The following is a 26,894-nucleotide window of genomic DNA, read 5'->3' as shown; positions in this document are numbered from 1 at the left end:
ACCCAGGAGACCCATTTCATTGGCCTCTGTGGTCATCACATGCATTGTTGGCTTTGCTGCCTCTATGGTTTCTGCTCCTGCTGGGCCAGGTCAGCCAGTATGTGTTTCTAGTGATCGTCTCTCTGTTCACCCTAGAAGTCAACAGCTGCACTGGCTCCTGGTCAGGCAGCCCAGCCAAACCAACACTCAGATATCGCTCCTTCCTGTACATCTCACAGACGGAAGAGCTGCTTATAAATTTCCCTGGTTGCTGTGTGAGTCTAGAGAGGGGACAATCATAGGCTAAGTGTATCATTAGGGAGAAGATAACAAATATTGGTAAGCTAAATAATTGATCAAGAAACATAAATATAAGTATGGATCTTAGTAAGTAACAAAAAGAATGAAATAAAATTTTTAAATGCTTAACCAGCAGATCCATTCAGTGGAAGAGAAGAAAGGAAGAGGGAAAGTATGACAGATACAAAACATGAAAAACAGCAAAAATGACTCTAAACAAAATAATAATGGCAATAAACACAAATGGGAAAAACATATCAACCAAAGGTACAAAACTCTACAATTAATAAAGACAGTATTTGGCAAAAAGTTTACAGATCCAAATGGTCCATCAAAAAGTCATAGAAAACTTGATTATAAGATTTGTAACTGGGACGCCTTCGTGGCTCAGTCAGTTATGTGCCTGCCTTCAGCTCGGGTCATAATCCCAGGGTCCTGGGACCGAGCCCCACATCGACTCCCTGCTCATCAGGGAATCTGCTTCTCCCTCTCCCTCTGCAGATCCCCCTGCTTGTGCTCTCTTGCTCTCTCTCACACTCTGTCAAATAAATAAATAAATAAATAAATAAAATCTTTTTAAAATATGAATAAATAAACAAATTTGAAATATACATAACATATATAGTGCTTAAAACAGCCTAGTGTTGAGATATAAGGGCACAGTCGTGTATTACTGATGAGAAGTTAAATAGTCATAGGCAGCCACTCTGGAGAACGCAATGGCAGGGCATATCAGTATCAAACATGCATATGCCATAATATCCAGCAATCCCACTCTTGGGTATACACCCTAGGAAAAGCTTCCCACATGTCTATATGGATGTTCACTGCAGTACTGCTGGGACAATGGAAGGTTGGAGGCAACCCGGGGGTCCTTCACTAGGGGAAAAGTTAAGTAAAATAGATTAAGAGCATAATATAGAATATGATGCAGCAGTTAGAAACTATAAATTATATACAAGAGGTACATAGAGCAAAAATGGATAAACCTGAAAAACAGTATTCAGTGAAAACGGTAAGAAACAGAAATCTACAGACATGTAAATTAAACATACACATGCCACACTGCACTATATACTTTACAAGACTGCTATGGTCATGGTTTCTCTGCAATTAATTAAGTTTTATCTTGCTGGCATTTTAAAAATGAATGGTACTATAACGGGAGTTCCTCACCAACTACATCTTAGAAGGGATTCCATCAAACCCAGATGTCCCATTACTTTGTCTTTTTAATGGTTTCCTCACCTCAACAAAGCAAAAATTTGCTATGGTCCACAAAAAGATCAAGAAGTGATTATTTAAGATAAAAATGAGTATGTGTTCTCTCAAATATAACATGTTAAAAACTAACCTTCCTAAGCTTCCTCCCCACTCCCTCAAACACTGTTCTATCTGTGGACTTCCACATCTTAATTGATAAAACTCTTCACCTTCCAAGAAAAAATCCTTAGGACCATCCTTGACTTTTTCTCACAGCACATATTAATTGATTAGCAAATACTACTGGCCCTACATTCAAAATATATCTAGAATCTGACCACATCTCACCACCTGCTCTGCTACTGCTCTGGCCTGAATTACGACTGTCTCTCACCAAGATTAATACAAGAGCCTTCTGATGGACCTCCCTGTTTCTCCCTTGCCACACAGCAGCCTATAAAAATTAAAAATGGCCTTGTCGTACCTCTGCTCAAAACCTTGCAAAGCTCCCCATTTCAGCCAGAGTAAAAGCCTACTACAGTCCCCAAACCCTACATGATCTGTAACCCACCCCACTTCCCTGGGACTACTCTGTTCTATACACCCAGGACTCTTTTGCATACTCCTGCCTCACAGCATTTGAGCATACATCACATGACTAAATTCTGCACCTCCTTCAGTCTTTGGTAAAATGTCATCTTTTTAAATAGGATGATCGGGTGTGTAAAATGACACATACCAGATCATCCTATTAAACCTGTGACTTCCATGGCCTCCTCATTCTCTGCCGACTAGCTTTCCTAATCTTCCTTATCCTGCTCTACTTTGTTTTCCACCAGCATTTATCAATTTTTAATATATTAAAAAAATACACACTTACTGTGTTCATTGTTTTTTTGTCTCTTCTCCCTGCTAGAATGTAAACTGCATAAGGTCAGGGTCTTTGTTTTTTCACTGATACCTGACATGAAATGGAGGTTCAATACATTTTCACTGAATGAATGAAAGGATGAATGGTTTAGTACAGTCTGGGTATAGCAAGACTAAAATCAAGGCTGTAGGGTAAAAAGAGAGAGAGAAGATGTGGAACCAGGGAAACAGTGGGCATGAATGGAGCCACTGAACAGAACCAGGACTGAGTCCTAGGAAGGTGAAATGCAACAGAGCATGAATCCAAGGAAAGAACTGTTTAGAGACATTGTTGTAAAGCAGAAGCAGATCAATGACTGGGAAAGGAGATCAAGAAGAGGAACTGGGAGGAGGGAAGTGAAATCAGATGACAGGCACCGACATGTCTAGAACTGTTCATGGGCCAGCCATATATATAGAAGGCTTTACTCAGCAGTGAATACTATTCACCACACTGAAAAATGTGGGCCCAGCATTTGAAAAATCCTGATAGTGACAGTTAACGTACCAGTCATGTATTTATTATGTCCCAAGTAAGACTTTTGTGTAAATGATAATAGCTAATAGTTAATAAAATAACACTATTTCTAGACAAAATCCTCATCTGCATCAGGGACTATTTACCACCTGCTGTTTCTATAGTGAATACAGAGTCCAGTGCTGATAAAACCATGGTTCGTCCTTACTGATGCAAGTAGGTAAATCAATAATTAACAAATCCATTTTTTGCTCTTATTAATTAAATACTTCTCCTTTCTATGTAAATCACTAATTGCCAATAATTTACTAAATAAGTCAACTTAAACAACATTTCAGGCAAATCCAGAAAAACAAATCATGATAAAAGGGGTTCATATAAAGTTTAATTTGGAAGATCAGTAAGTTATTATTGACAGCATTTGCTTCTAAGATCCACTTTTTCTTTATTTGTAAGTATAGCAAAGACAGAATTTAGAAACATGCCAATAATCACCACAGGAACACTTACTAGGAATGAACATATTTCACTGTATACTTAGTCTTTAGTCCAGCGATCCATCTGGTAAGAGCGTGAAAGCAACTGTGCTCAAGTGATACTTGGTTGCCTGAAGGTGTTAAAATACTACTCTTCCCATGCTCCCTCCCCCACATAATGTTACTTCTTTCAACAATCAACTGAACAACTTCTAAATTTATTCATCAGCCAAGTTATCCATAATAATTCATGACAATTTTAAGGAAAAAAAAGGGATATTGATAAGAGGGAAATAATGCGTCTTGCAGAATAGAAAGACAAAAAAAAAAAAAAAGGAGCAAAACTCTAATTTAAGAATGAGGAAAATGATAAAAGGGAATATAAATTAACTCCCAAATATTCATTTAAATTTTTCCTCCTAGAAAGATTTTTTTTTTTTTTACCAATGCAATAAAAATGGAATTTCTGGGGGCGCCTTGGTGGCTCAGATGGTTAAGCATCTGCCTTCAGCTCAGGTCATGATCCCTGGGTCCTGGGATCGAGCCCCACATCAGACTCCCTGCTGAGCAGGGAGCCTGCTTCTCCCTCTCCCTCTGCCTGCTGCTCCCCCTGCTTGTACTCTTTCTCACTCTGTCAAATTTAAAAAATAATAACAATAAAATTAAAAAATTAAAATTAAAAAAAATCTTTAAAAAAATAGAATTTATGTTGCAGAATATTCCCTAAAATGAAATTTTAAAACAACTTGGAAATGGCATACTAGTTCTCTTTTACAAATTATTGATTTCATGAAGGTTTTTCTTCATGGACGTAAGTAGGCAAAAATGCAAATCAACAGTCCTTACTGCTCCAAAGGCTTTGATTAGTCCCAGAGGTGTATATTTTCTAAAGTATGCTTTCAACAGAGGTGCTACTCTTCACAAATCATCTAAAGGGCATCCTCTTACTATTAGTGCTGTTAAATTAATCCTCAAAGGTCAATTGCTCACACCATAGGATACCTCTAATGACCTAAAAGAGATACATAATGAACATCTACAATAATTTTCTAAATGGAACTCATTTTAATTTACATTAATTTAAAAATAAATGTTACCACTTCCCTAGGGAATGTATACACATGGTAATAAACAAGTCACAGGTTTGTTTCAAGCTCAAATTTTAGGTGGGTGGATTTTTTTCTTTGATATCCACATTTCTCCATGTCTACCCCATTTTTAGGGAGAATGGAAGTATATACAGAACACCTACATTTTGCTTTTATATATGACCTGGTATTGTGGATTGAACTATGTCCTCCAAAAAGAAATTCTGAAGTCCTAACCCCTGGTTTCTGTGAATGTGACTTTATTTGGAAATAGGGTCTCTGTGGATGTATCAAATTAGGATGAGGTCATATACCCAATTTTAAATCCAACATGATTGATGTCCTTATGAGAAGATGGAAATTTGACCACAAAGACACAGATAAACAAGAAGAAAGAATGCCACATGAGGCAGAGATTGGAGTGATATGCCTATAAGTCAAGGAATGCCAAGGATGGCCAGCAAGAAAGGACACTTTCCTAGAACCTTCAAAGAGAGTATGGCCCTGCCCACACCTCAATTTCAGACTTCTGATATCATGATTGTGAGAGAATATATTTCTGTTGTTTGAGCCACCTAGTTGGTGGTGCTTTCTTATGGACTGTGACATTTTAGGAGAACTAAGAGAGCATGATCTCCTAAAATCAAGTAAATAAAATGTTTCAAGAAGGTTGTGATGACCTGTGTCAAATGAGAGGCCAGGATATTGAAAGAGGTAGTGCTGGAGAGAGAAAGAGTGAAAGAAGAATGAGGAAGAATGACACAGAGGTCTGCAGAAAACTACAAAAGAGAGGGGAAACAGATGATAAAGTCTGAAAGCATATGGTCAACTTTCAAAGGAGCTGTAGATTTTAGGGAAAAGTGGCAAATAGTGCTCGGAAAGTATGCACAAGGAACAAGAAAGACCACTACCCCACATCAGGCCTTCACATTCTCCTTTTTCTCTCATTGCTCCAACCACGACCCTACCAAAATCTTCAAGTTCATTTACTCTTCATGCCCCCAGGGTATCTCTTCAGGGAATCCCATCCAAGACAAACAGCCTCCCAAACCAGCCTGGTCCCAGGAACTGATCAATTCTAGAGATGCTTTAGAACACTGTGTTCATAGTAGAAGATCAGACTACCAACAAATAAGACTGAATAAAAACTGAATGTCTGCCCCAAAACAGATCCACTCACTTTAGGATTCTCCAAATCAGTGGTTCTTAATGGGGAATGATTTTGCCCCCCACCCCCAGGAGATAGCTAGAGATATTTTTAGTTGTCACACTGGAGAGCAACAAGGGGGCAGGCTGCTACTGGTATCTAGTGGGTAGAGGTCAGGGATGCTGCTAAATACCCTACAATGCAAAGGACACCCACAACAAAAACTTATATGGCCTAAAATGTCAATAAAATGGAGACTGAGGAGCCCTACTCCAGACCAAATGACCTGGGACAAGAGGAGCTCTTAGGTTCTTTCATATGGGCAAGCAATCCCACCCATACCAGTTTCTCTACACCAGTTCTGACAGGGTATGGCTAAGGGGCCAGACCAAACAGTGAGCCTTATGAATTCCATTCCAAATCTACTCAATAGGGACCAGGAAAACTAGGGGAAAAAACAAACAAAAAAAGCTGAGGTTAGTAAAATAGTAAAAGTTAAAAAGAAAGAAAAAATTGTGTCCTATATCAAATGTTAAAGAGGCAAGATTAAAATGAGAATAAGCAAAAAAACTTTTCTTTCAACTTAAGAAAGCAGAAAATGCAACTCTTTTCATTTTGAATAATAAATAATACCATATAGTAAAATTCAAAAGCCAGCATGCTCTCTTAGTTCTACCCACTGCCAAAACATTCTTCCAATAAAGTGCTCCATATTCTTGACTGCAAAAGGAAGCTTATTAAAGTGAGTTTTTTGAGAAAACATCTTGGGAATTCAAAATAATTAATGTGTTGCTTTTATTTTTTTATATTAATGTGTTGCTTTTAAAATTAGAAGCCATGAATCTTGACATTAAGGAGCTTACGTGTTCTTACCTCATCAATATTTACTTACAGTATCAATATTTTATTAGATCAATAATCATCTACAGTTGGACTTCCCAGAATTCCCATTCATTCTCTTTCAGGCTATCTCACCAATTAACAGTTCTCCCTTCCTTAAGGGGATTCCAGAGAATTGTTCTGAAGAGTCTACTCTACACGGAAGGCATTCCGACTCTACCATTTCTAGTTCCACCTTAAAATCTGCTCTAGGGAAGTTTCAACCAATGCATATGGGGTAGGATTGCTGTGTCTTAATGAGAAATTAGATCCTTCTGCCTCCGTGGCTTATCAGCAGGCTGCCTGGAATCCAGTGTGCTGTTTTCTGATAAAGGTTCCTCTGATAGGAACCTTTGCAGCAAAATGGTTTATGTGCCTGTTATTAAAGGAGTAAACCCCCACTGAAGTTCCCATGTATGTATGACCCCTGACCTGAGAGGAGTCAGGCCTGACCATCAATTGTCTCCCACAAGGCTGAGACCAGCTGCAGCTTCAACAGACATAGGGATCCTCAACCTCCGTTCCTCCATTTGGGTGCCAGGAGTTTGTAAAGAAAAGAGCACTATAAATATTTCTCTTCAAAACACATCTCCACAATGTCCAACAGTATCTCTCCCAGGACTGTTACAAGAGTAGGGCTCATATCTATAAACCCAGTAAAAAGGCAACATGTATTGGTATTCCAATAACATAACTGATTTTTTTAAGGAAAATAACCAAGAAACACATATATACATACAGATACACACATATATAAATCTGTGTATGTGTATGTATATATACATATATAGAGAGAAAGAGAGATTGCTTGACTTACTCATTCATTCAAGAAGAAAAAAATCAGAAATATTCCAAAATGCCCATCAGGGGAATGGGCAAGCAAATTACATCATGCTTACATAATGGAGAGAAAATAGGGGGGAAAACGTAAGCATGTCTACCATATGCCAAGTGTGTTCATATTATTTTATTTCATTCTCTCCACTGCTCCATCAATTACCCTTTTAGGTAAGAAGCACTAACCACAATTTACAGAACACAAATGAAAAGCCCATAAAGGAGGAAAGTTGCCCTGGGTCACAGAGCTAGTGAAGAGCAAAGCTGAGATTCACATCTAGGTTTTCTTACTCTCTGCCCAGCATTTATTCCACTGCATCCCAGATTTCCCCCCAAGATCTAAATTTGGACTAAGACAATAAATGGAATTGTAAATATAAAATAATGTTAAATAAAAGTCAAACCACAGCATAGCTGCACTGGTCTTAATCATATGAAATGGTACCAAAATTGATGATCATCAGAATGAAACTGACAGGAAAAAAAACTGGAATTGAAATCACTCCAGTTTGTTTCTCCTGTGAAGTTGCTTAAGCACATAATAAAGAAAATCACCAAAATTTGCTCCTCCATGCATGCCTGTCCCAGGCTAACTAAGGTTAAGAAGAAGCGATAAATTTAAAACACCTTGTTAAAGGCTGAATGTGGCTGGGCCAGTTTAAGATAAATACCCCCAGGACGCCTGGGTGGCTCAGATGGTTAAGCGTCTGCCTTCGGCTCAGGTCATGATCCCGGGGTCCTGGGATCGAGTCCCGCGTCGGGCTCCCTGCTGAGCAGGGAGCCTGCTTCTCCCTCTGCCTTTCTCTCTCTCTCTCTCTCTCTCACACACATGAATAAATAAATAAATAAATCTTTAAAAAAAAAAAAGATAAATACCCCCATCCTTCATAAAATTCTCAGCTCCTTTAGAGACAAAGGGACTGACTGGTAGAGTTTCTTCACTAGATCAAAAGATGGAATTTCCGCAACTTAAAAAGCTTTGAGAGCAAGTTCATGTCTCTACAGAGCTCTCCTTTTATAAAAATTAGCACTTATACTGTAAAACAAGCATTCTTTCAATTCTTCCCTCAACCAGAAGAATTTACTCTTGGGACATCCCCTTTGCAGTAGCTTTGCCCATTGAGCATCTATCACCTGTAGTCAAACAGAATTACCTTGGAATCCCCCTCCTCTCATTCCTCTCGTCAGGTCTGGGGGCTATCCTGCTGCTTAATGGAGGAGCCTAACCCAGGCGCAGATCTCACTCGGACCTCCCCATTATGCTGCAACTTACAGAAATAACTAGGGGTGGGCCTGAAGTGCAGCTGCAACCCCCCCCCCATGCCAGCGTAACTGGGGATTCGTATGAATAACTGCCCTTCCAAAGATAAACCAACAAAAGGCTCACTAGGTTTACACAGTCCTGCTCTCAAACCCAAAAGCTGAGAATTGGGCAAGACACCACTCTTATCTTGACCCTTGGTTCTTTCATTTTTATAAGGGGTGGTTACCTGTTGTCTCCTGACTTCAGGAAGACAGCAGAGGCCTGAAATATTGGCAAAAGTCTTTTGAAATTGTTTTTAAAAAGAAAATGGTTTATAAATACAATTTCTACTGGTGTCAGTTTCTTTATGAAAAAGTATTTCTTATTTTAAAAAATGTGGAAGTAAAAGTTCCTCTACTGGTTTCCCCTAAAACTACTGTTTTGATTACTGAATAATCATCTCCCTTGGTTCTCTTTCCTTTTAAAACTCTTACCTATTTCCTCTCTTCTTGTGTTGACTACTACTAATAAAATATCCTGATTCAAGAATCTAGGAAAATGCTTGAAATGACTTCAATCAGATTAGATCATACTATTATTACATTTGAGAGTAGCAATTAGACCCAGTTTATTCAAATCTTCCTAACACCAATATGCACAAAAAAAGTCAGCTAAAATGGCTGATCTCATTCTTGGCTTCTGGCTACAGCTCCAGAGGTTTAATAATAAGGTCATGTATTGGAATTTCCTTAATATGCCAGCCGCTCTATGGACAGCTTTCCATGTATTAGCTCATTTAATCTTCACAACAATCCTAAGCAGTAATTGCTTTTGTTATTAATATTTTTAAAGTTCTTGTTATCTATTCCCATTTTATAGATGAGGAAGCAGGCCCAGAGCCGTTGAGTCACTTGCCCAAGATCACTCATCCAGCACACTGGAAGCTAGAGCTGAAGCCCAGACTGGCCGGCTCCAGCACCCATGGGACCACCGCACCATCACCGGCGCTCTCTGCTATGGCCATGCAGTTGGCTCCTCCTTCTCGAAGTCAGGTACATTGCTCCTGTTCCCAAACACAAATTCAAACTCACATCTCTCATCATTTTCACTGCTTCCCTGGTCCTCCCGAGTCTTCTGGCACACATTGCTAGCCTTCTTTTGATGTAGACCAAGACATTAGTATCTCGTCCTGAAGAAGGAAATATAAAATACCAAAATTTAAAAATACAAAAGCTTTCAGCTGAGCAGCAAGAAAAAAATACAGAGGCCCATTTGCCATGCCCTTAAAGGAAAACCTCAGAGAGAACAGAGCGCTCCTTTGGCTTTTTCTTACTGCCAGGCGCACTGACAACTTTGCTAATAGTAAAATGCATACAGTGTAGTCAAAATACTTAGATTTCCAAAGGTCAAATCATGTGACTGATTACCTAATCCATGCTTTTGAGTTAGAATGTTGAGTTATTTGATAAATAAAATCATCTGCCACAAAGTGCTGGGAAAATGAACATACCCACATTGAATGTGGTTTACAAGCAAGAATTCCATATTCTTCAAGTCTGCATGCTTTTGGTAGAGATGCAAAGAGGTGAATCTCAGGTTGCATCCTGATGAACTATTTTTTTTCCTTCTTGACATTAAGTCTGGAGAAGCCTCATCTTGAACTTCTGTTTTATATTATTCTTTCCCTAAAACTAGTGACATCATAATCATCTCCAGGTCCCCAAAGCAGTCTATTTTAGATGGCAATATAACACATTCCAGATATGACAATAGAGTACGCAACAAAATGAAAACTACCCTAGTGTTAGAGAAAGCACTGACAAGCTAACTAGTTATAATAATAGTCACTAAAACGGCTCTTAAAAAGTACATTAACAACTTCTCATCTTAATCTTTTATTTAATTATATGTCATTTTGGATATGTTTCTAGACCAGTGAGAACATGCATGCATTTAATCCTCAATAAAATTACCATGTTTTAGAAAAATATGACACACCTGTTATAGATTAAGTACATGTATAATATGCAGCTATTAAAAGATGTTAAGACCAAAGTCCTAACATTTCAAGTTTTAAACAATGAGAACAAGATGTGTGCTGAAAATCTGCCAAGTGCCTACAAATTATTTTAAAGATGTGATTATATTTTTTGGATAGATTTAGGCAACAGGTTGAAAGGATTTAATTTACAGAAGAAAAGAAATAAAGAAAATTTCTTAAGTTATATTATAGGTAATGTAATTTTATGTGTTATTTCTCATTTAGCTCACCAAATAGAACTTACTATACAAATGCCTTCAAAATTCATTGTTATAATTTTTTTAAAAAGCAATAGATATGCAATTCGAGACTTGATTAACATACATACTGCAGAATGCAAATAAAAACTCATGTATTATTGTGTTGTGTGGACATACTCATGTATACACACAAAGATCAAAGATCTTGCTGTACCTTAGTTATAAGGACTAATGCACTCATTCTCTGCACCAAATCCAAGTTTAACACTAAAATTTAATTTTATAATCTCAATATGAAGGAGATGCAATCCTACTCTCCAAGATGCGGGAAGGGAAAATGAGGTGAGAAATTCCACTTTAAGGAAACAACCTAAAGTCTGAATGGACGATGAAAGGATTATTAAATTTCTACTTAAACAACCAAAAAACTGACAAGTCAGCAGCTCCAGGAATTCCAGAAACAATTTTTTTGTCTTGTTTTTATACCATTTCCCCAAAATATCACTGACCCTCTGTTTAGTGTACTAAAGTGAAAGGCCTCATTTTAAAGAGTTATCTTAAATAAAAGCAGCCACTATTTTTAATATAAAAAAGATAAATAATTACGAACTCATGGCTTTTTATCTCTGGAAGCCGATACCAATGCGCTAAATACTGAGATAATCACCAATAACTGTGATATTCTTAGTTGTCCTATTTCAACCCATGCTGTAGAAGACTTGTAAAAGAAAACCTCTGATTACATTAACATAAATTTAAGTCCTGTTTCCCAAATAGGCCTTATGTTATGGGGCAGAGAAACAACTAATAAACAGAAACATATAAGAATTCTGAGGAGAAAAAAAGGTTACCATTAAAGGTTATTACCATTTATTTCTAGAGTTAAGGATCTAAAGATTAGGAAAGAATCTGAAAATGAATGTGAACAGTAATGAAGCTATAGTTAATTATATACTGTACTCTTATGGGAAGGGAAAAAAATAATAGAAAGGCAAAAACTAGTCTTTATTTTCATCTCTGAGAATCATATTTTGAACTGGCCTGAACATTTGTTCTGATTAATCATGCTACAGTTCTGACCCCCAACACGTTCAGCCTAGAGAAAACCTTACTATGTTGGGCTTCATACTGGGATCCATGATGCTGTAGCTGCTGAGAACGCCGGTAACAGCCGTCTCCAGCCTTCAGGGCCTGCTTGAACAGCTTTTCTGCTTCCGCAATTGTTGTTGCTTCCTCTTCAGCCAAGAGAATATAAGCAGTCGCACACCTGTCCATTCAGATAATAGCCACAATTACAAATCCAAGGACATTGTCACAGCTGGAGGAGTGCATGCAGAAGGGCAAGGAGTTATGCCGAAACATGCAGAGTGGCCAACTGGTTCATGCACCCCTGGTTTGTAGTTGTTGACACAAAATAATGACACAAAAGAAATGCTTATATTTTAGCTTGAAAGGTAGGATGTGTAGTGTTAGGAACATGGGGCTCACAAATGGACTCTGCCCCTTATTAGTGTGTCACTTTGGGCAAGTTATTACTCTGCCTCCCTGATGGAGCACATCATGAAATCGATTTGTTCACAGTGTTGTTGCGAAGGTTAAGTAAGGTGATGCATGTGAAGTGCTCAGTACAGTAGCCGGCATGGGGTACATACTCGGTCAGTGTTAACCGACAATGGCAATGACAAGAGCTGTTGGGAAAGATCTCCTTCCAGCTCTCCAAGTTAGAGATCCTACAGACAAGTTTCCTTCTATTCACTAAACATGGATTCTCTGGAATCTAAGGATTTCTTCAGAATCAGAAGTTCATTAAATCGGATCAATTACTCATTAAAAAAAACAGCGCTTCGACATTTCATTACAGTCAGCACTGATTTTCTGGGTCAGAGAAGAACACTAGAAGAACCTACAGGTAGTGTTATTTCTGAAGAGCTCAAAATCTGATTCAGCCTCAGCAGCGAACAAGAGTTCAATCTCACACCTTTAACAGTAATAGCTACCACCACCTGTTGCTCAGTATATAGTAAGCACTGTACCAGGCACTTAACATATATCGTCTCATTTAATCCTTTCAACAACCTCTAAGCTAGGAAGCTGGAAAGGATAAGCAGTTAACTAACAAACAAGGGGAACTCTTGGAAATTCCAACCTTCCCCATCATACCAGAACAACCCGACTGCCAAAGAAAGGGAATGTGATAGGAAACAGTGAGGCCGGAGTCGACCATACAGGTCCCAATCTGCCTAGATCCCTCTGCTTTCCTTCTTCCCCACTGCCTCTCTTGTGGTCATTGCCCTACTTGTCAGAACCTCCATCAGACCACAAGAGAGAAAATAAACAGAAAGTGAAACCAAATGTTACTTTTACCATTCATAAACTGCAACAGCCCAGCTAGGAAAATGAGGCTGAACTTATAGCCAATGGGAGGTTTGGGGTGACTAGTTAATCTTAGCCTTGAAGAGGAGTCTTGTCAATTCTTTGGTCAGTCCCTCTAATTTCATGCAGGACTGATCAATGGGGCTTTAAACACAATGTGGGGCAGTAGGGGGAAAAAATGCCCAGAAAAATGCTGTAAAACCAATTAACTATGGAGGGCAGCAGGTATAGGACTTAGAAAGAACAATAATGATGCTGAAACTGCCCAGCGATTCACTAGAGAAAATAACTGGGACAGGCATCAGGAAGCGCTACTTAAGGCTTCAGATGCTGACATATAAATATGGGTCAAGGGTAATGAAGTGAAAACTGAGATTATAATACTGAGTGGTGGATATAGTATCAGAGGAATTAGTTATAAGATTATAGGTGCTGGGCTGGGAATTCAAGACAGGTGGGGGCAAGTTACGTGCTTTCTTTCTTTATATTTCAAATAGTATTCTTAGGAGGAGAGGCAGAGTAGCACTACTAGCCAAGAAAACATGTATCTATGTGGAAAGTCATGAGTCTGGGGTAGAAACATGCTAAGAGCTTGTGAGTGAAGGAGAAAGAGCAATAGAAGTGCTAATGGTTGGGGAGTACAGAACGACGGCTCAGCTCGATGGAAGATATAGATGATGCATCCTTGTCACAACACAATACACAGACAGAAGCAAGAAAGTATGGTGATGGGGGTGTCAACCATCCAGATATCTGCTAGAAGAAGTCTCATTTGGTTAGAAGTAGGGCACCCGACAGGTTCTTGACTTACTTTGGTAACAATTTTATCTCCCAGATGGTAGAGGAAGCAATTAGGGGAACTTCAACTCTGGACCTAATTCTGACCAAGAAGAAAAAAATAGTTGGTGAAATGAAAATTGATAGGAACATTCAGAGAGAGTTACTATGTCATTTTGGATTCAGGATAATCAGAGAGGGTAATGTGGACTTCAAAAACTTCAAAGAAAAGAGGTATGATTCAATGGCATGAGACTCTGAAGGAAAAAAATGGTTTAAGAGGGTTGGGCAGCTTCCAAATGTCCAACTATGACCATAGTCACAAATGAGCCTCTCAGGAAGAAAAGAGCGGTGACAATTAAGTAACCAATATGGCTGCACAGAGATCTCTCACAAGGTCAGATTCTTAAAGGACATGTAAAAAAAGATGGAAAGAGGGCATGTAATGAAGGACTACAAGAGAGTGGAATGAGCTAATAGGAATAATGTCAGGAGAGCTAAAATTCCGAATTAGCTTAAGCTTACAAAGCAAAATAAAGACACAACAAAATGCTAAAGACAACCATCTATTCCCTGTTTTTAAATTACTTTTAAAGCCCTATTACCACCCCCATTTCTCTATAACCATCACAAAAATAAATAAGCAAAAAAGACAAACAACACAACAACCACATGAAAACAAGACAAGTTTGTAGTTAGTAGCAGCAGATAATAAAGAGAAAGCAAAACTCTGTAACTCCTATTTTTTTCCTGGTTTCTCTATCAAGGAGCATGATTGTCGGGCTGAAAAAGGGAGAAGAAATTAAACTCTAACATGGGTAAAAAGATGTAAGATAGCAAATAACTGAACTATTCTAAATGAATTACTGTACTGGGATGGGCAAATCCCAGGAAGCCAACAGACCCCATAGGAAGGGAAGTGCTCTCTGTGGATAGTTAAGGAATCACAAAGAATGGACAGGTGCTAGAAGATGAGATGACAAATGCAGTAAAAATGTTCAAAAAGGGAAGAAGGCAGACTTCCCAAACTACAGAACAATGACTTGTAAAGATATTCTAATGGATTATTAAAGGGATGGTCTCCAAGCACTTTTAAAAGAAAGTAGTGAACACTAGAAGCTAGCTTTAATTCACTAAGACTAAATAAATCAGGTTGTGCTAGCTTAATTTACTTTAAAGAATTTACTACACAGTAAAGATCCATAGCTACAACTGGCATTCTTAAGATCAAAATGCAGAAATATGAGCTGAGTCACAGTGTAACTTGGGTGGCTTAGTAATTGGTTGAACAATACCAAAGGATGATGAGTCATGAAGACATGAACCTGGAGGATAGTCTGTATATGTCATGTCACAGAGTTCTGTCCCTGATCCTGACATTTTTATCAGAAACATGGATGACACACAGAAGGCAGGCATATCAAATTTGTAGATGACAAGAAACTAGAAAATAAATATGTTGTATGACAGAATCAGAAACCAAATAGATCAACAGGTTACAATGGCAGGATTTCCAACTCTCAAGTAAATCTTTTTTCCTAAGACCTCTGATGAAGATTCTGTAACCTTCTTCAAAAAAATCATAAAATAGTTTAACAATGACCACTTGGCAGGGAGAGTGTCGAGGTGATTCAAACACCAGATGGGTGGTTGAGCTAAATGACCTTTAAGGCCTCTGCCAACCCTGAGATTTTATGACTCCAATTTTAAGACTCTTTCCCATTTTCTGAGATCTCCAGAAGATATTTCCCAGCCTTCCTTGGTAACCCACAGCATGTTTGACAACACTAACAACAGCATTTCGTCTTATCTTTGTCTTGATCTTGAAATACTTTTAAAGTGCAATTTTTTTCACCTTATGTTTTTGTTCTCTTTTCCCCACTAGCAGAAGCTCTACCTAAAAAATGTGATGGCACAGACGAGCATTCTACATCTGAAAAAAATCTCCCTGTCAATGTTTTAGATACATAAAGAACTGTATTTATTTTAAGCCCTTACAATATCCCACAGGTAGTCCTTAAAGGGCTTGGAGGCCTTGGAATAGCCCTTGGAAGCTATTTAATTTAGGGTCATAGCAAAACCACTGAATTGCTCTCTAAGATGACTAAAACCACCATCACATGGATGTCCTTCACAAAAAAATTTTTTGACAAATTAGTAACTCCCAAAACAATCCTCAAGTTCAAATGCATAATTTAACTTAAGTATTCTATTAGTGGCAACTGAATACATTTATCAAAGGATGAGATTTCCTTTTTAAAAGCAAGATTTTCCCCCACTTACTCGTTTATCTCTAAGGCTTCATGAGCTGCAGAAATTCTAGCTTGGGGGTTTCTTTCTCTCCAGGCTTTCTGCATTACTATTTTAGAAAAAGAGAAAAAAGCAAGTCCATCAATATACATAATTTGGAAGACTCAACACGGGACAATAGTTAAATTAATAGCTTTCAGCTTGAATACAAGACAGTATTTCACTTACCAAAAAAGTCAGCCCAAATCTCCAAAGTCACACAAATATTCTAATTTGCTATTCCACTGTCCTTCAGTGGATGATATAAAACCTTTCTTGAGCTCATAAAATTACAGATCTAAATCTTATAGATGTGGTCTATAATTTTAGAGACTTAATCTTGATCAAGATTTCTTTTTTTTTTTTTACTGAAGTATTAGTTGATATACAATGTTACAGGAGTTTCAAGTGTATAACATGGTGATTCTCCAAGTCTACATGTTATGCTATGCTCACCATACTAAGGTTTCTTAAGAAAGGATAAGACATTCTAAAAGAGATTTAATATTTCTTTTGCTCATTAGTGTCATTTGTTGTTAAGAAACATATATTATTTTACCCCTTTTGAGATGAGATTACTACTAATCTCTTCCTTCTACTTAGACACAACATAATTTCTATTGATCATTTTCTCGAACTCTACAGGCTCTGGGTATTAGGACATTTTAAAACCATTTGAAGAATTAGGAGTTGGATCAGAAAAAAAAAAAGTGCTTTAGTCTTTTACTTAACATGTCTATCTGTTCCCAAAGTTTGCTGCAAACACAGTTTTTATATACCAGAGCAGTTTTTATATATATTGTAGAAAGCTCAATGCCTGGAATATTTATGTTCCACCATGGCAAGGAGTACCTTTTAAAAAAGAGCAACCATCTCCATATTTGTTTTATAAATACGTATATTCTAAGTTAGTTTCTTAGGTGCATGTACGTATTCCCCTTTTTAAAGATTTTTTTCACCTATTTAAGTTTGGTAATATAAACAATATCAGTGGAATTATTTGGACCTCAAACAATGTGAAATGCATGCCAAACAAAGCCTTTACTAGGATGGAAAACAAATATGGATTCTAATAGCTAAAGCCATCCCCCCATTCAGTGATAGTGAACCTGTAAATAGGCATACAAATCACTACAATATATTCATTTATCATTTGGATTCACTGAATCCCAATTTCTAATTATAATATCATCAAAGAGACATGACCCTTCATCCTACCTCAACCAAGGATTTAATTAGCCTTATATAAGATTTATATTTCCTTAAAATATGTAAATCCAATGTCAGTATATTTTTTTAAAGGATGTTTTAAGTTATAACAAGAAGACTTGTTTCTACATTGATACTTCATTGTGATAAATCCTCTACTTAAGTATCAGAATTCTGGGTTCCACTAGTCAATCTTCAATTTAATATTTTATATATTGGGGTTTTTGTAGAGCAGATATTCTAAAAGTGGTAACCTTAAGTACTTAAACCAAAAAGCCATTCCACTCAGCAACTACCTAAAAGATTGTCCAGGGGCGCCTGGGTGGCTCAGTCATTAAGCGTCTGCCTTTGGCCCAGGTCATGATCCCAGGGTCCTGGGATCGAGCCCTGCATCGGGTTCCCTGCTCGGCCGGAGGCCTGCTTCTCCCTCTCCTACTCCCCCTGCTTGTGTTCCCTCTCTTGCTGTGTTTCTCTCTCTGTCAAATAAATAAATAAACTCTTTAAAAAATAGAAATAAATAATAAAAGATTGTCCATACTTGCATCTGCAGGACGCAGGTGGTCTGAGTCACAAGTAAAGAATGTCTGGTGGTCTTGGGCAGAGAGATTCATGTCATAGTAAGTCAAAGGCTCTCGTCCTGTCACCCAAGTATACCTGGTAAAGGGGAAATAGATGGTCAGACACTTTGAGAGAAGAAAGCAAGACCTACAAAATATTAAGCTGCATAGGAGTTGAACTAGAAAAACATTAACTGGAATATTAAAACAGCTTTGCCAATGAATGAAAAAAAATTTTTTAATCATCCTGTTCTCCCTTTAGGAAGTATATCAGCAGGAAAGAAGTAAACATCTTCCTCTATATTTTTGTCTAAAAATTTTACTAGCACTAGCTAATGAAAACTTTCCCTAATTATATCATGGACATTTTCCAAAAGCCATGAAAATTCTGATATGCCTAATTACTCTGCAAAATTAAATGCCAACATAACTCCTGTGACATCTTCATAACCATGTTCTAGGTAAACTTCAAAATATTTTGACTGTATAATGCATAATGAAATGAATAACTGCAATAGAAAATTTCTAAAAACTACACATCTTTATATGTTATCCCAATTCCAATCCCAAAAATATTTATAAAACAGAAAAATCAAAACATTTGAGGATTGTATCAAAAAATAGAAGCACTACCCAGACTGTTACAATGACCCCTAAATGAACCAGCAAAAGCATTTGCTGCTGTCTACTCTCTGAACTAGATCCATTTGTTTCCCAACCTGTCAAAACGCTTACCGATTATATTCAGCACCCCTAAATAAATTTAGTGGATTTCGCCATACTTTGCATTCTGCAACAAAGAGAAATATGAAAATGTTACACATAGTCCAGAGACATTACAAGCTAATTAATTCAGCAAACCACCCTTCCTGGCCATTTGATAAGATAATTTTATTCTCTATCCTCTACATGGGAAGCAATATGGAAAAACTCTGAGTGGCTAAATCAGGAAACATAGCTCAGGCACCAGGACTTTGGAAAGTTTCTCCTACTAATCTTTCTGGTCTTAAGCTTCCTCATTTGCTAAATTAAGGTATAAGCTAAAATCAGCTAATTCATTCAATAGTCATCAAGAGGTCTAAACAAATTCTATGAATTTACTTCTAAAATTACAGGTAGAAGGTATAGGAAGAAGTAAAACTACTTTCTATTACTCTAAAATATATCTTAAAATAACTCCTAAATAAGCCTAACTTAAGCTCTAGAGTATAATATGCAAGTGCCCGAGATTTTTATTTAGGATCTTTGTTAATACTGATCTTGTGATAATTCACCAGATTGCTTTTTACATTGCCATAAAGTAGTAATTAGAAAATTAATAAAGGTATTTTAGGGAGAAATGCTATGAAAATATAAGCATTAACACTATTTGCTTATATAGATACATGTATTAACCATTATACTAATATTACAATTCTAGCATGTATAATAGATGTATAATAGATTGTTGTAGATGTATAATGTATATGTATAATAGATTATACATCTTTCTTATACAAAGACTGCAGAAATTTAGAACCACAGGACTTAGAAAAGTCAATCATTAATTTTTAAGACTGTCTTATAAGTGTGTGACTAATAAGCTATAATTCTTTTTAAACAGCCTATGATTAAGACTTTCTACTGATTCAGAATACATTTCTTTGAATGAATAATGTTTTATTAGAAAATAAAATCAGTTAACAGTACTTAAAATATCTGTGTGTGTGTAGTCCACCAAAAAACACACCCAAAGACATATATATACAAAAGTGAACAATTATTGCAGAAATCAAAAGAACATTAAAGGCCATGAGTGATTCATTAAGATTCTCAGTCCTATTATATGCAACATCCATCCTTCCACCCATCCACCCATCCATCCATCCAACCATCCATCCATCCAATGAGCACTCAGCACTCAATGGGGAAAACAAACAAGCAAAGCACTATTACAATACAGCATGAAAATGAAGAACAGAAAACACTGTAGAAACACTGTGTGTAATCTCAATACATTCTTGTTAAAATAGTGAATGAAGGGTATACATATAACAGGAAGACATGTTTTCATTTAAAGAAGGTAAATTTATCTTTAAATTAGGACTGGAGCCCGCCTAAAATTTGCTCAATGTTGATAAATAATGGCGCTAAATTTTCTGACACTTAGCTTAACTCGACATTTAGGAAATGATCTTTGCTCAGTTCAGCATCTTTGAATTTTGTTCCTGAGAAACTGAAATTCAATGGCTGTCACTTCATATGGTACTAAATAGAAAATTATGCTTTTCTTAAATAATTACTCTTTTTCCAGATGTAAAGGCCCTTAGAGGGGTCACTAATGAACTCGATCAGAGCTCAGGGCTTGAATCACACCAGTGAGCCAAACAACCATCATTCCCACCATCTCCTCAGAGGATGTCTTTTAAGATCCAAAGTGCTCTTCTTAAAGTGTTATGGATATTGCAAGGTTAGAATTTAGCATATAACAAACATGCACACATATTTATGTACAAAGAATGCTCGTGGTGGCATTATTTGCAAGAAAATGGAAGCATTTGGGGAGATGCCTCTGCCCCACTGAATTTCATCTGAAATATTAGTAAAAAGGTTATGGCAAATAATTTGTCTCCAGTGAATACATTATTCTATTTGCCTCGAAGGACAAGCACTGTTCAAATATCAAATGACAAACTATAAAGCAAAACACCTTCAACTAAAATTTCAACTCTATTATATGTTGGATACAAATGAAATTATTTCTTTTTTTTTAAATTTTATTCTTATGTTAATCCCCATACATTACATCATTAGTTTTAGATGAAGTGTTCCATGATTCATTGTTTGTGCACAACACCCAGTGCTCCATGCAGAACGTGCCCTCCTCAATACCCACCACCAGGCTAACCCATCCTCCCACCCCCCTCCCCTCTAGAACCCTCAGTTTGTTTTTCAGAGTCTATTGTCTCTCATGGTTCGTCTACCCCTCCGATTTCCCCCGCTTCATTCTTCCCCTCCCGCTACCTTCTTCTTCTTCTTCTTTTTTTTTTTTTCTTAACATATATTGCATTATTTGTTTCAGAGGTACAGAGAAATTATTTCTAAATAAAAATGACTGCAAGACAGATGGTGTATATACCTAAAATATTTTTGAGCAGTATCTAAAGATGCGATATTCATTTAGGAAGTGCCACAATATAGCCAGCAGGGGGTGCCGCAAACATTTTGAAATGTTTTTACAGCTTGTAACAGAAAACTGAACTTTTAAAAAAGTCACTGCTAATATTAGTGTCATACATGTGGTCTGTACTCAGTTTCTTTAACTATCCCTGAAACTTAGAAATGAGGGTCTAAGTAACTTTAACAAATGTAAAATATTCTGAATGAGAAAAAATATGTGACACAAAACTATGTAAGAAATGTCTTCATTAGCTATATCCTTCAAACTGGTGCAAAACCGGAATAATTTTTTTAAAGAAATAAGCAACTAGAGGTTGAATATGAACACATCCAAGTTTTACCTCAAATTAGGTCACAGCTATGTTAAATTTCTTCTTTGCTACTTTGTTTCATAATCTTACCACTACTACAAAAACTCGGTCTGGAATTACTCTAGAGTACATAACCCATAAATATCAGACTGCCTGATGGTTTCGTGATATGGACAGAGGTTGTAAATGCCAAATGTATTAGAATGTGAAGATTTAAGTCAAGAAGTTCAACTCAGATATCCAGAGGGTAAAAGTTTTTCCACATGAGGTCCAGTTTCTTACCTTATTCATGTCTTTGAGAAATAAATTCTTTAAGTCAGAATTAAAATTTTACTTCCAAAAGGAAATTTGCATTCTCCATTAATATCAACAATTTCGGTACCCTTTAGAAGACCTAAGAGTTGACAGGGACTCCATCAAGGGCTTGCTGACATTAATAGTCCAATTAAAAATATGCCCCAATAAAATAAACATACTGTCTATGGTTCCCTCTGTAGCAGCCCACAGAAGAGTCTCTATCTACAAATCCTGACAGACATATTCAGACCTCAGCATGCATGCAAGAATGTAGTTCAAGAGGAAGAGAAGCACTAAATATTGGAATAGTACTTGTTTAGTTCCCCAAGTCTGCAGAACAGATTTCCCCCTTTGTGATAACAGGATGATTGTAAGTTTTTATGTGGGAGACAAAGAAAATTAAAAAAATAATAATAATGCTTACTGCCACCAAGGACTTCTAAAATCAAGCACCAATCTTGTCTTCAGCCTCCCCTCTCACCATTCCCTACTAAAACTTGCCATCCCAGTGACAGTTATATCATGCCTTTTGTACTCAGTCACTCCTCTAGAATCCCCACCCCACCGCTCACAGGACTGTGTGGTTTAAACATATATAGAATGGCATTTTGCATTAGTCCCGAGGCTGGGCCCTGGGTAATAAAATTAAATTAAATTTTAAAAATTAAATTAAAAAAAAAGAGGAGCTTACAGCCTTGGTAGAAAAATAGAAAGGGCATCCAGCTGAAGAAGCTCTATAGAAGGAATAACGCACTGACAGAACCACAGACTTTCCCTTTGTCACAGTCCTCAAAGAAAATGAGAACTTAATTCTCAGAAAAACCAAGAGGCTCCGAAGTCACAGAGCTTTTATTTACATGGAAGAAAATATTATTCTCTACATCCAATTCATTTAACTCTGAGAACCTTTTGTCCCAAAAATTAAAAAAAAAAAAAAAAAAGATAAAATCTTCACTTCCAGGGCCTTCAAATATATACATTATTAATTCACAGCCTAGGAAGATTTGTTTTACTAAAAAGTTACCACCTCTTCCCAGAATCTAAAATCTAATAATGATGGTAATATTATTACAAATAGCAGCAATAGCAATCTTTGTCCTAACTAACAGCCCGATTTTCGTGGAGCCTTTCTAGAATAGGTTTTAAAGCTCAAGTCATCTATATTCCTTACATACGCTAGTAAGGGGCCTATAGTAGGCTCTTTCTACAGAAGAGTAAAGCATAGAAAAGCTATGTAATTTCCCCATGGTTCATAGTAAATGAGATTAAGGGCTGGTGTCCAGACTAACCAACAACCACCTGCTATATGCAACAGACCCATTACCCTGCAACATCATATCTCAAAAATCCTATGACTTCATCAATTAAATTTTCCACTAGAAAAACAGTTTCAAAAACTCCTCTGGGGAAATGTTAGGCACTTTTAAACAATACTTTTAAACATTTGGGTCCCAAAGTACAACAGAAAAGGGCCCTAGATAAAGTTTCATCAGATGTATTATGACAATCAAGATTAACCCCAAGCCAGTCAATGTCTGACACATGATTCTGCCATATATTTATTAGCTTTGATATCTCAGAAATGAATACCCAATTCTCTATTTCATACAAGTTATTCTTAATCATTAAAAGTAACAATATCGGGGGCGCCTGGGTGGCTCAGTTGGTTAGGCGACTGCCTTCGGCTCAGGTCATGATCCTGGAGTCCCTGGATCGAGTCCCGCGTCGGGCTCCCTGCTCGGCGGGGAGTCTGCTTCTCCCTCTGACCCTCCCCCCTCTCATGTGCTTTCTCTCATTCTCTCTCTCTCAAATAAATAAATAAAAATCTTTAAAAAAAAAAAAAAGAGTAACAATATCGGGGCACCTGGGTGGCTCAGTCGTTAAGTGTCTGCCTTCGGCTCAGGTCATGATCCCAGGGTCCTGGGATCGAGCCCCGCATCGGGCTCCCTGCTCCGTGGGAAGCCTGCTTCTCCCTCTCCCACTCCCCCTGCTTATGTTCCCTCTCTCACTGTGTTTCTCTCTCTGTCAAATAAATAAAATCTTTAAAAAAAAAAAAAAAAGAGTAACAATATCCATTCTCTTAAGTAATTAGGCTTTAGTTGTTTTCATAACCTTTGAAATAATTATTTTGGAAGTTTAATAAGTAGTAGTAAAGGCACAAAGTAATATGTAGGTAGCTTTCAACTCAACAAATATGTTATTCTCTCATTCTACAGAATGAGAATAGGTATAAAAAATGATGAGTTTCAAGACCATTTTTATTGATCTGCTCTATTCAAGACAGTGTACTACTCTCTTCAAGTATTGCTAAGATGGTTAAATCTTTATTGTATCTCTCATACATTTCCCATTATTTCTGACCTAAGTCAATCAACTCAACCAAATAATGTGGAAATTGTGAAATAAGTTTATTAAATAAAGGTTCACCAGGGACTAAAACTGTTTTAGGCATTTTCACCATTCAACTGGAGATCAAATCTATACTAGAACATAAATTTTAGTAGCAAAAGATTTTAAAAGATGTAATAAGCATTGGCTAAGAGAATCACTTCAACACATATAGATGTGGCAAGGACAACTGAGTTCCCCTAATTGAGATGATTAAAGAGCAACCCCAAAAGTCCTGGACATGTAGCAATTTGCAGTTTTGCCAAGGAATATCCTTGAAATGCAAGCACTGAAAGGACTGGGCATAAAAGTGAGTCACTGAGCTGATGAGTAAACCTCATTGAACCCACAGCCATATCTCCATGGGGCTGGTCCCCATCATATTCATAGAGATGTCAGTTCATCTGGAGGACACTGCCTGATGATGGTTGTCCTCTGACTTGCTATTTCTGAATGACCTCATTTATTCCCCAAAGTACTCTGTGAAGTAGATACTGTTGTTACTACCATGTATGCAAATTAAGATACGAAGGAAGGTTAAGTGACTCACCCAAGGTCACACACTGTAAGTGATGGAGCCAAGATCAGGGCAACATCTATCTGACCCCAGAGCCTGAGCTCTCAACCATCAGCAATCCTACCACTGAGCTGTTTCTAAGTAAGTTTGGCTAGTGTCACTTCTGAAATAACGTCATGTATGGTAGTACAGGTTTTTAATGAAATTATTTACTTCACCAGTTTAGTAATTACATTAGTATTGAGTTTATAGACCTCACAGAGGATCTAGACTAAATTTTTTAGTTGGGGCTTGAGACTTTGGACTCCAAAGCAAGACCACCTAGGCTGTTACCATCCATATGACCTTGGACTGACCTTGGGCAGATGACTTAACTTGCCTATACCTCAGTTTTATCAACCATATAACAGAGATAATAACAGTACCTGCTTCTCATATATATATTCATACATACTATGTACATATATAAGATATATATTAAGATTCAATGAGACTAAAATGAAATGATTTGAGACAGGAAGAGAAGCAACTATAACCAGAGTTTTTCTAAAGATCCAGTTCTATGCAAGAGGATACTAAGGTATCCAAGAGAATTTAAACTTGACTTTGACAAGGATACTTCTCATGTGCTGAAGCACCCTGCACTTTTCCAAATATCTTGAAGATGAATGCTGCCAACCTTTGTCTTTATGACACCTTACTCAAGAACAGGACAAATTATCAAACAGATGTTCCCATGAACCCAAATTCAAAATATTACTGGTCCCTGAGAATTCCCTCCCTTCAGACAGGGAGAAGTTGGCCACATTTTAAATCCCTATACATCATCAGCTCATAAGTTGAGTTGAATTAAGAAATGGCAGTGAGAACATGGCGACATAGCAAATACATCAGCAGGGTTTATGACGAAAAATGGTGGGTTAGCTCCCCAAGAAAGCATAAAGATGAAATGTTCATAAATGTTAACCTAAGCCAAACAACCTAAAATTTGGCTAGCTTAAGAAGCTTTATAGTTAGCTACATTTCTTCTCTGATCCACAGATAAACATTACTACAGATTTTAAAAGAGTCTGCACTCAGGCCAATTTGTACAGAAACAAAAGTTAAAGAAGGTATGAACAGCCCACCCATAACAATCACAATCCTCCCACTCCCCATTCCCCTACCCCAAATCATTCTTAAGTAGGCCAGGTCTTTCAGCTCTTAACCAAAAGAAATGATTCCTTAAGAAAAGAGCTACACTATGAGTTTTCATATAGATCAATGTTTATAACTGGTATTTTCAGGGGTTTTTGAAGCTTTTTCAATGATTTTTCTCAAATAAGCAATTAAACTGCCTTTGCCAATATCTGTGGGACTTTGTTAGCCATGTTGTATTTCATGTAAGATTCACCAAAGAGCTGTCTGTCATTCTCCAAGAAAATCAAAAGATTCATCCTTTTGTTATTAAGGCAACAGCCATTTTAATATTATTAAGAGAATAGGAATTGTTAAACAAATTCCTCTATTTTAAGAAATGTATTATTAATTACCCTCAGCTTTAGACTTTCTTTTTCCTTTACTTAGTTGAAACCAGACTATTTAATAGAAAGTGATTGAGTAGAGATAAAAGACAATGTACTTTAATAGTATTTTTCTTATTCAAAAATAAAAATCACCACAGGAAAAGAGAAGTGGAAAATAGTATTAGTCCCACTGCATCTGGTACTTTCATACTGGCATACATGTTTGTTGAGCTGAGTTAGACCAATTTTAGAAACCCAACTGTCAAGGAGAAGGGGGCAGACTGAGCCCTAAATATACTTAGATAAGGTAATTTCCCCTTTGCTAAATGTAACTATTTGAACATTGTTATGAGATCAGATCATAAATGCTGTATCTATTACACAGGAAATGAATAGAAATATTGCATGCATAGTAGTAGACATTCAGCAAATACTAGTGGAATTGAATTAATAATGATATTCAAAAACTCATTCCTAGCCAGGTAAAAACTTAGTACAAATACAACTGGGAATTTCCATGATTATTATTTTTGAATATATTTTTATAAAGGGCTTAGGTCCTCCCTTTTAAAACTGCCATAAAAGCACTAAGAATAACACCAAGATTTATATAATGCATAAGGCTTACTTCAAGGTAGCCATAAAGAGAGATAGCAAAATAATAGTGACAGTAAGAAGAATTCTTCATTGCGTTAAGGAATGATGTCAAGAAATTTAAATTGGGTAGAGAGA

The 26,894-nt window shown here is 37.0% G+C and overlaps 1 protein-coding gene across 10 annotated transcripts in view; it reads right to left on the bottom strand.

The window, feature by feature from the left end:
- ST7 (suppression of tumorigenicity 7) overlaps positions 1–26,894 on the bottom strand; it is a 236,086-nt gene that overhangs the window by 77,419 nt on the left and 131,773 nt on the right. For 7 of the 10 annotated variants that reach the window (XR_004682077.1, XM_035020977.1, XM_035020986.1 and 4 more), the window contains exons 4-9: positions 18,721–18,775; positions 17,967–18,082; positions 16,214–16,289; positions 13,965–14,033; positions 11,893–12,047; positions 9,631–9,728 (exon numbers count right to left, since the gene is read on the bottom strand). Coding sequence is in view for 9 of the 10 variants with exons in the window: in XM_035020977.1 (XP_034876868.1) it covers positions 9,631–9,728; positions 11,893–12,047; positions 13,965–14,033; positions 16,214–16,289; positions 17,967–18,082; positions 18,721–18,775 (569 nt within the window). In the remaining variant the exon portion in view is untranslated. The remainder of the gene's footprint in view (positions 1–9,630; positions 9,729–11,892; positions 12,048–13,964; positions 14,034–16,213; positions 16,290–17,966; positions 18,083–18,720; positions 18,776–26,894) is intronic. The other 3 variants (XM_035020980.1, XM_035020979.1, XM_035020984.1) reach the window with 1 other exon arrangement.

This window comes from Mirounga leonina, unplaced genomic scaffold (assembly GCF_011800145.1).
Source record: "Mirounga leonina isolate KUSES-001 unplaced genomic scaffold, KU_Mleo_1.0 Mir_174, whole genome shotgun sequence".
Taxonomy (NCBI): domain Eukaryota; kingdom Metazoa; phylum Chordata; class Mammalia; order Carnivora; family Phocidae; genus Mirounga; species Mirounga leonina.
This window is presented reverse-complemented; position numbering and strand designations above follow the sequence as displayed.